The sequence below is a fragment of the Sander lucioperca genome, chromosome 7, assembly GCF_008315115.2.
Source record: "Sander lucioperca isolate FBNREF2018 chromosome 7, SLUC_FBN_1.2, whole genome shotgun sequence".
Lineage (NCBI taxonomy): Eukaryota > Metazoa > Chordata > Actinopteri > Perciformes > Percidae > Sander > Sander lucioperca.
The window spans coordinates 2,996,555-3,007,716 of NC_050179.1; the positions used below are offsets into that span (position 1 = coordinate 2,996,555).

Sequence of the window (11,162 nt, forward strand, 5' to 3'; positions counted from 1 at the left end):
ACTATAAGGAGCTGTGATTGTGAGCAGTTGCAGCTTCAGAGGAATAAATGTACTGTAGTATGTATTGTTTGGCTTTATGGAGACTGGAGAAAGATGAACATAAAATTGCATTAGATCAAATGCATCAGATCAAGTTTGACATTTGCAATAATTCATAACATTGGACGTTATCAAGTTTGGTCTGAACGCTGTGAATTGAAAATTAATGACAGAAGCTGATAGTGGCCTTGCAAATGAATTTCCCTTAGTAAGAACACGTATAAATAAAGTAGGATTAGGCATTAACAGGACAGCCACATGATGAGATGATTTACTGTCTCTACTATACATGTACATCAACACATAAACTGTTAGTTATTTCCATATCACAGTATATTACAAACAACCAATACACTAGTTATGCATCTTGGTGAGGGACATGAGGACAAAATAGTGGCATCAGAATATCAAAATGTAAGTTAAAGCAAATTTCCAGTCACTCATCTAAATATTTAACCTCACTTGTGTCACAATCCCATTTTTAATAGTAAGAAACACTACTGATTGCAGACTAATATGATCTGCAAATCATCTGCTTTTCATTTATGTTTTCCTATTCAAAGAAAAATATACATATATTAACCTTTGTGCAAGAATATGCTGATCACTAAGAAGGTGTCATCTTTTACTTTAAAACGAAAATGCTAAAATTTAATTGGACAACAATGTAAATAATTATTAATTTAGGTCATGGGGAAATGTGGTGGGCATTGTTCACTTTTTTTATTTCATAAACAAAATTATTCAATCAGTTAATGAAAAAGTGAAGAGATTAAGCACTCACCTTTAAGATCCTTAAAACAACGCATTTAATGGAAAGCACTGCCAACAATGAACCTTAAATCACTATCACCAATCACCAGCTCTCAATTGCCATTCCTAATAGTAATCCTTTTGATTGAGATACCAAAGTATGGGATTACAGTGGAGTACTCAGCCTTTGTATTTCCTTTAATGCACCTCTACCCAATGACAGGAAAAATCAAAAACTTACTCCATTGGGATGCGAAACTGGACAGTGTCAGGAGGCTGCTCTTTTCCCGGCCTCACCAAAGTCAGGAACCAGTTGGGTCTGAAGATCCTCAGCTGAGGGTTTCCCAGCTGGAACAGAGGGTATCTGAGGGCAGAGGCAGACTCTTATCATCTAGTATCATTGCCAGACATCCAGTAGTATTTCCTACAATCATCACACTAACAACTGGGAAGATATTAGAGCTGTAGTAATGTATTTAGCATTGTGTGGTGCAATTTTAGGTTAATTTGCTATAACCGATTGTTGTCAAAAGTTGATAAAAAGCAGAGATTTAAAAAATAAATAAAATAAAAGATCAAAAGAGGGCTATGTAATGAAAACACACAGGATGTGATCACTGTTGGTGGTTTGCCATCCAAATCACACAAACCACATGCTGTGCCTTGATGTTATGTATGTAATGACGTATGGAAGTATTTGGGTCTTTAGCTGCTAAATGCTCCACTATGTTCACCAGCTGGTAAGAAATATTGACTGTGTGCTATTCTGTGCTGGGCAGGAAGTGTACAGAGGGTTTAGCAGAGCTTTTTCACTAAAATCAGCTGGAACCTTTTCACAGCTCTTGCAAGTGCCCAGCTCACATGAAAATGGCACAAAATGGCAAGTTTGAGATTTGTTTTGGTAGTCACACAAAAGAGATGCCGTGTCTTTCCTTACATTTTGTTAACAAAGAAAAATCTGAAAGAAAAACAATAGTGCTAAGAGCTTCTTTTAAGAAAATACAAAGGTGCTGGGCCATTACTGGACAGAGGAGGAATACATCATCGTTGTTTTCCTTGACTTCGGGTCACATTGACCCGTTTTAAATTTCTGTTTTATATCAGAAAATATGGGACGTAGAAATAAGCGCTGAAAATGTGTTGAAGAAAAATTTAACAATTTAAAACGTTGGAAAAAGCAAAAACAAACTGTGAAAAAAAGGCGTCAAAAACGTCGGAAAAAAAAAGTCAACGCCAACTTTCAGATTTACCTCCAAATTAAGTGGTTTAGATTATGTGGTTTCACTTGCTGTTTGTCAGATCGTCTAGCTGCCCCTAACTTCCCAGATGTAGGCAATTAATTTGGTGAGTGCAATGATAGTTATAACTACAAAAACATATAATAACAAACTGGAGTTATCCTTTAACATTGAATCGAGCCTGCTAAGCAGGCATATAAGGCATATCTTACATATAGACGAATAAACGAATAGACGAATAAAATATTAGCAAAACAGACAGGTTTTTTCAATCTGTGGAAAATCAAATAATGTTAAAGTCAAACATGACTGAATGTTACAATGGCATTATTGCCCCAATGCAGCATGTAAGTATTTTACAGTCTATGGTATAGACACAGGTGAGTTACACTATTATCTAAAGACCATTACAACCATATAGTCCAGTCATTTTATGAAAAAAAGGTAGGACAAATTGCAACAGAAGCAAACTCAACTGATTTTGTATCCTCAATATGTCCTGAGTAAGGAAAAAAAAGCCACGAAGAATCCCATTAAGGGAAAGTTTTGAAAAAGACCCAAATATAGCCTATTCATACACCTATTCATTCTTTTTCTCATGTGAATAGGCTAACGTTTTAACCTTTAGATATCACCATGGAAATTACTGAGTTGATTACTTGCATCAAGACAAACAAAAATGTATTACTAGTTTTTTTAAATTGTTTGTTAACATGGGCAAACAGTGCATAATCTAATTATGTATGTGCTAATTTGCATAAATACCACAACAGATCTAAACATTGGGTATAGCCAGGTGGAAATGTCTTGTTGAATCTTGTTGACATATAACAGTAAAGGACTTAATGTTAAGGTCTGAATGGAACCCATTTAGGCTACCCATCTACCCAGAATATCATTTTCATTCTCGTCACAGGCCATCTGCATTGAGTTTGTGCAGCTCACCAATAATAGTCGTACCACAGCTCAACACACATCCAGATGTTCCCAATAAATTGTAGTTGATCACCAGGTATGTTTTATTAACGTAGGTTGAATAATCCATGTAGGAGAAACAAAAGGAAATCTTTCTTACCTGAGTGACAGCTTAGTGACAGCTTAGTGACAGTTGAGTGACAGTTGAGTGGACCTTGAATGAATGACTGCATCTCTGCCCCTTATGGTGATATTTGTTTGCCTCTATAGTCTTTTACTGTAAGATGTCAACAAGATTCTACAAGACATTTCCACCTGGCTATATCCAATGTTTTGATATGTTGTGGTATTTATGCAAATTTGCGCATGCATTATTATGCTCATGTTACCAAGAAAAAAAAAAAAAAAGAAAACAAAATTGTAATACATTTTTTGTTTGTCTTGATGTAAGTAATCAACTCAGTAATTTTCATGGTGATATCTAAAAGGTAAAAATGTTAGCCCGTAACATGAGAAAAAGAATGAATATGTGTATGAATAGGCTATATTTGGGTCTTTTTCGAAACTTTCCCCTAATGGGATTCTTCGGGCCTTTTTTTTCCTTACTCAGGACATATTGAGGATACAAAATCAGTTGAGTTTGCTTCTGTTGCAATATGTCCTATGTAGACCCCCATTTTGGCTTAAAATGACTGGACTCTATGATTACAACGACCTGGGTGTCATGGTAACCCGTATAGTTACTGTAACGTTACGACTTTAGCTGCATGTTTACGGCAGTTTGTTTTTAGCATAGCTGGCTAATGCTGGATCACGTTCTTGTTGCGTTACGTTAACACCACTTAAGATTTACAGTGATCGCATACATAACCGAAGAAAACGCACCGACAATGTGTAAAACAAAAATAAAACACCGTGTGCGAAAAGCTGCATTCAGCCATAACTACAGGGCAGCTAGCTAGAAGGCTGGGACATGCTAACGTTAGCTGGATTTGCTAGTTTACCAAACTGCCAGAAAGGCGGAACAACAAAGATTGAATCTCTATTTGGGGCGTCCTGTCGCGTATTCACGCATAGAAACTAGGATAATAAAAACTCGACACTTACAATAGTCTTGTTACTGGCATCACTGGAACGGTTTTTGAGACATAAGATATCAGGTAGTTGTTTTGTAGTCTTTTCAAGGTTGTCAAATGCTACACATGCATGGTTGTACTTCCGGGGACACTCGCACGGCGCATGCGCATTGAATATGGTCCATGAAAACGTCATTTGGTCTGCAGCGTGAATGTATCGTGGATGTGTTGGGATGTATTAATGGCGTGCAGCTTTTAAATACGAATTCAAGAGGAACTGTGGGTAGTCATACTAGAGTTTAATGCCTTTTTTAAAATCTGATATTGCTGCAGCTACACTGGGTCAAGGAAGTAGCCTAAATTAGACCTGTTCAGATTCAAGTTCTGTCACTGAACTTCAAAAAAGGATTTTGGGATGATATTTCGTAGTCTATAAAATCTTAATTAAAAGATATCAAATGAGTCTTTAAAATCTGAAAACACTGAACTACAAAGGCATATAGCCTGCCAATTACACAGGTAGCGAGAAAGTCTAATATTTAGCACTAAATCAAAAGAAAATGGCTGAAAATATGGGACAAGAGCACCAAGAGTTCAGGTTGCACACAGGATATTCAGTACAGTTTGATAGATGGAGAGGTAGATATCCATGATAGACATTTAGATAGTGATGGTGAAATTGTATTAGAGCCTTGGTATGCAAAACATTTAATTGACACTTAGAAAATTAGTAAAATACTCTGAGTGCTATAATTTTCCTGTAAATGCATGTTTTACACTTGGACCAACTCTGATCTCTTCCTTAAATACCTACAGAGTTTGTGTTATTTATTTATTTTTTAAATGGGTTCCCATTTTGGGAATGTCACTACTGTGAGTATTTTCTTAGGACACATATGATGAGAATGCAGCAGAGGGAGACCTTGTCTCATTCAAACCCTTTGCCCCGGCGTCTGACCTCACAGGCACTACAATGTGCCTGCAGCGGTAGGAGTGATTGAAGACCCCTTAGTGGAACATGAGTCCCTGGCTCAGCCTGTTCAGACCTGGCAGGAAATGGACCATACTGACAGCCCATACTATGCCAGGGTGGGAAGTTTCCATCAGTTAAGATGCCATGGAGTGTGTGTGTGTGTGTGTGTGTGTGTGTGTGTGTGTGTGTGTGTGTGTGTGTGTGTGTGTGTGTGTGTGTGTGTGTGTGTTTGTGTGTGTGTGTGTGTGTGTGTGTGTGTGTGTGTGTGTTTGTTTGTGTATGTGTTTTCTTGTTTAACTATATTCGTGGGGTCCAAAAACCGGGAATACAGTATACTTGTGGGGTCCGGACAGCTTTATGGGGCCAAAATGCTGGACCCCACAACTTTAAAGGGCTGTTTGAGGGTTAAGACTTGGTTTTAGGATTAGGGTTAGAATTAGGTTATGGTTAGGGTTAGGGTAAGGGTTAAGGTTAGGAATTTAGTTGTGATGGTTAAGGTTAGGGTAAGGGGCTAGGGAATGCATTATGTCAATGATGGGTCCCCCACAAAGATAGTGCCACACTGTGTGTGTGTGTGTGTGTGTGTGTGTGTGTGTGTGTGTGTGTGTGTGTGTGTGTGTGTGTGTGTGTGTGTGTGTGTGTGTGGACAGTGCTCGAGGGCAGTTAGGCATTTGATTATTATGCAGTTGTAATGTTTACCAGTTGGCACAGGTATTTATTGAGTGTTTTGCCTCAAGAAAAAGAAATATTCAAATATTCACATATTAAATATTTACTTGTTTGTTGCTTTGAAAGTGGCTCATCTGACAGCTGATATGAAAGTGTACTGGAGATTCACAAAGGTGGTGAGGCGGAAGGCAGGGAAGGTTTCTTTCAAAACTACTTTAATGTGTACTTGCCACTGCATATTACACAATGAAATATTAGATTGTTCAATAAATGAACAATAAATGTTTAATAAATTATTAAGTTAAATTGTATTCCATTAACGTCAATATGATTCAACATACAGAGAGTGTTTATTAGAGTACAGGCCATAATGGTCAAGCTGTTCCAGTAATATTGTGTTTTTATGTATGGCATTAGAGTAGTGGTTTGTGACTTGATAGTTGCTGGTTCAAATCCCCAGATGAGCCAGAAATATCCTTTCCCTTTCTTTCAAAATTATTGTCCCTGCAGCATTTGAATACTTGTACCTGAGACGGTGTGAAACATAGTAACATAAAAAGTAGTGCATGCTCAGTCAGTGTACACAAATACAGTACTCATAAATTAACTTAACTATGTAAAAATAAAAAATGCACTTGATACATGATGAATTTTTTACAAGACTGGATTATCAACTGCCCTAACACGCCAGTCTCTTAGGGGCCCCAAATGCCCCACAATCACTGTGACAATACATATATATGGTAATTGTAATAACTGATCAATATAAATATTATGAAATGAAAAGGGCCTTAATGCAACAGCATGTTATAGGCATTTTTTGGCATTATTACATAGTTGACAGTAAAGACATGACAAGAAATTATGAGAGTGATATAGGGAACGACATGCAACAAGCCTAATTGGATTTGAAGTTGGGATGTTGCACACCTGCATTTTTACCTAATCTAGAGACCCTGTCTCATAGAGCTGACCTTTGTGTAAATGTCTTTTTAAGAGATTTAATATTCAAGTTGATATGATGCATACATCAAGGAGAACTAAGTTGGGGAACACATGCTTGTTAGGGCCACCCCGGGTTATATCTTCCCTGGAGACCACTAGGTGGGTGGTAATCCGGCTCTGACTTTGTAAATGTGTCTATGTGCTTGTGATGACATGATTGTGAAAATGTGCCTCTTTAAAGCATCAATACATTAATAGATACATTAGCAAAAAGCCAAATATGATTTTATGTTTGTAAGAATGATCATTTAGAGGAAAAAAATTATTCATCACCTATAGCCTATCTATGTTGTGTGTGTGTGTGTGTGTGTGTGTGTGTGTGTGTGTGTGCGTGTGTGTGTGTGTGTGTGTGTGTGTGTGTGTGTGTGTGTGTGTGTGTGTGTGTGTGTGTGTGTGTGTGTGTGTGCGTGTGTGTGCGTGTGTGTGTGTGTGTGTGTGTGTGTGTGTGTGTGTGTGTGTGTGTGTGAAATGTGAGTAAGGTTGATTTCCACGTTCTTATGACCCTTACCTTGGCCCCAGACCTGGAGCTTGCTGTGGGTGCAGTAGCAGTAGCTGTACTCATTAGCCAATGTTTAGCAAGGCTGCAGCCAGTGCAGATCAGGCCAGCTCTAAGGGGAGCGGAGGGGGCCAGCAATGTGAACCGCTACAACCTTCAGCCAAAAGTCCGGTCTCACACTGTTATCCAACTCTGCCATTTATAGATGTGATTCAAGCCTGTTTGTTAATGCACACAGTTGGGCTCTTTGATGGAAAATAAAAGTTAACCACATTATCTAATTTCACTGATTTCCATAAGAATAAAAACCCGATTAAAAATTAAGTTTAACTTGTATTGCTTTTCAAATGACTGGGACAAAAGCCTATGAGAGTTCTGCTGCTCTCATTACTTTTAAATTTGCACTTTGTGAAAATTATATTTTTTTCTTCTTATGTTTCAGTTTTGCAGAAGTCATATTCTGGTTAATGGCTTGGCCACTTTAACTGCCTGACATTTATGGTTTCAGTACTCAGTGTGTGACACGCAACATTCAAACACGCACACATTCACAAAGCCTATCCCACACAAATGTATATGCATGCACACACATAACTTAGACCGATACTTAGTTGGACATGTAAGGTAATGTTGAGTTCCCTTCACCAATCAATTAATATTTATTTTAATTCAGACACTCAATGCCCTCAGTACACTTCCAACTAAGTGAGACTTACCTCACACCACTTTTGTGTGTGTGTGTGTGTGTGTGTGTGTGTGTGTGTGTGTGTGTGTGTCTGCGTGTCTGCGTGTCTGCGTGCCTGCGTGCCTGCGTGCATGTGTTTGTGTGTGTGAAAGAGAGAGAGTTCGAGAGAGAATTGGAATGAAAGTTCAGGTCTGGGGCAGTGGAAAGTTGCTGTTTGTGTCACAGTACAAAAGGGGAGAAAGAAGAGAAATTGTCCCGCCTAGAGCGGGCGCTGGGGCCGTATGGAAACTTTTCCCCTCCGACTCTCAGGCAGCCGGAGGAAAAGTTGTCAGTATTGAATATCCTAGAGAAGAAAAAATGGAAACAGTAAATTGAAGATCCAGGCATGAAGATGGAAAGGAAAAGTTTGTCAGATGAAGTGAATAGTTTTGCATGTAACAGGACTGTTTAAGTGTTTCCGTCTGAAGCCACTTCATCCGTCCATGAGAAATACTGATGCCTTGAATCATTCCCCTAAATAGTTGCTCATGTGATAGTGATAACTTGAGTTTTTATATAATACTTTATGTGCAAAACACCTAATCCAAAGATTGGATCAGCAGCAGTAGCACCATGAAGCTACAGAGAAGTGGATGAAGAGCAGGTACAGGAACATGATCAAAGACACAGAGAGCAATTAGTGAGAGTCCACATCTGATTCAACAGTGGCCTGTTAACGTCTGCGGTCACAGGCGAGGCTCATACAGTAGGCTTGGGCTACAGTATGTTATGTGTGTTATGTACCACAGTCAGAGATGAGACTGAACTGTGTCGGGGGAGCCAATTATTATTTTTGGCAGGAGTTGTTTATAAAACCATTCTCATTCCTCGTTGACAATCTGTAGCAGATGTTCTATAGATGTCCTAGGAAGGCCTAAGTGGCTTGTTATCAACCATGGGCCACTGAATAAGTCAGCCGATCTATACTTACATACTTTGCTACCCTCATGGCACGGCTCTATGAACGGTTGGCCCAACGCTTTAATCCAGACTGATATATCTCAACAACTATTGCATGGATTGGCATGCATTTTGGTACAGCCATTGCTGCTGCCTAGCACATGAATCCAAGTGACTCTGGTGATCCTATGATTTTTCATCTAGCACCACCAGTTGATCAAAGTTTTTATTTAGCCATTGAAATATCTCAACATCTATTAGATGGATTGGCAAACAATTTTATACAGACATTGTTCCCAGACAATGAATACTACTGGCTATGGTGGTCTCCTGACTTTTCATTTAGCACCATAATCTGGTCAAAATTTGAATATGTCCAATTCTTTGGGTATGATAAAATACCTGCAAAATTAAAAAGCATTCCTATCAGCTGACGCTGTACTTTTATGTTAAGTGCTCATTACCAAATATTAGCATGCTAACACACTAAACTAATTAATGATGACATTTTTTTTTAATAATTGCAACTTAGAACTTTCTTTAGCCCGGATGAAGCTGTCTACTTGACACACAAACCCATTAGCCGCTCCGCCCCGCACCTAATTAAACCCATGCCCCTTTGCTATCAACACTAAATGAGTGGTCAGAGGCAGTGGCCGGTTCAGGTCAGATTCCTCTGTTTTTTCATGTCCCATGTTCACACTCTCACTGGGAGCGGGTGCATGCCACGCAGCAGTCCTCTGCCTATTAATAGCCGCGAGGGATGGAGTCGGGGGGAAATCTGGATGGCGTGTAAACTTAGACCCTCCCCCCTGGATGTTCCGTTGATGTCATAAGCCTGACCTCTGACCCAGGAGCATGGCTGCCACAAGGCCCATGTTGAACTTGAATTTCACTGGTTTGAATGCAAGCCTGCACACGCAAACACATGCAAACAGTTATCCATCTACAGTACATGTACATGCACACAAATGCACTTATAAGATGCAACATAGGAAACAGCTTGAGGCAATGAACTGTATAAATATGTCACCAATGATCACATGACAGCAACTGACACACTAACCGACTGTGAAGCTTCTTTGTCTTTCATTCTCAAACTAGTTGGTGCGCATATAGAAGAGCAATCTGTTTACTGCAAGAAGCGAAGTAACAACAGAATCGTCTGTCTCGTTCTATTCCAAAAGTTTGTCACTATGTCACCACAAAGTCACACACGATCCTGCGCTGATTTCCAGAGATTTTGAAATCAACTGTATTTGGAGTGAGGCAGTTGTGCTCACAGGTTCCCACAGCCTTATCCGCTGTCTCTGCCCCTGCCAGTTATATGATGGATCGGAGGTGGGGGCTGACACGCATAAACGGGGACAGGGGTAACTGATCTTCAAGGTATGTCAACCGACACTGGATAACTTGTGCACAGCACCACGAAAGATAACTTAACCTAAAAACATAACAACATTGTTCAAGCCATGATTCCTTTTGTCTTATTTTTTGGTCTGATAAAGTTGTTGTTGGATACTAATAGAGCCATGACCATGTTACAGTAAGACCTGTGTTGAAATAGATGGATAATTACACTGGATTCAAATGAGACAACATGATCTGTATAAAGTTTAGGTTTCAGAAAGTTATGACAAAGAGAGTCAATCATTGCTTTAATTGTACATTCATATACATGGACATTAAATCAGTACATACTGTATATCAGCAAATATATTCTCAAAATATAAGTCCATCTATACTATGTTAACATTATAACTCCAGACACAATGGATGTTGACAGTCCAAATGCCACCTTTCGACCAATCACATCACCCCCAGCTACCCTTGAGGCACTCATAAACAACATTCCTGCCCTCAAATGTCTTCTGCACTGCACATGAGCTACACAGTAAAATAAACTTCACACAATCTATAATATATTTTTATATATCACAACACACCCTGAATCCATCGCAGATTCTTTTAATGCTTCACTTTTTATTTCCGTTGTAATTCCCCTAAAGCATGAGCATACAATATATTGGATACTTTAGGTTAGAGCTTTGGCTATACTAGTGCTTCAAATCATGGCGAGTATGTCTCACTGCAATACATATTTATTATTAACAACTCAGTCTCCAGTGTTGTGACATAATCAATCAGAATTTTATGGAAAGCAGTGTCACCATGTTGGTAAGGGAAATGCAAGAAATTTAAACTAATAGAAAGGTCAAAGAAAAGTTCATCTGGATTTTAAAAAAAGGAAATTTTGTATAATTGAGAATATATAGGAGAAAAAGTAATCTTAAATGACAAATATGATACTTGGTCATGGTGAGCGACAGTAGACAGAACTAGCTTCAGCAGGGATTTGCTGGTTGACAGGTTC

At 38.8% G+C, this 11,162-nt stretch overlaps 1 protein-coding gene across 1 annotated transcript in view; it reads right to left on the reverse strand.

The window, feature by feature from the left end:
* The window catches only part of mrpl23 (mitochondrial ribosomal protein L23), a 55,178-nt gene extending 50,976 nt beyond the window's left edge, over nt 1–4,202 (reverse strand). The window contains exons 1-2 of the mRNA XM_031283113.1: nt 4,053–4,202; nt 1,034–1,156 (exon numbers count right to left, since the gene is read on the reverse strand). Of these exons, the coding sequence (XP_031138973.1) occupies nt 1,034–1,156; nt 4,053–4,072 (143 nt within the window). The 5' untranslated portion in view covers nt 4,073–4,202. The remainder of the gene's footprint in view (nt 1–1,033; nt 1,157–4,052) is intronic.
* Between the last annotated feature and the right edge of the window lie 6,960 nt (nt 4,203–11,162).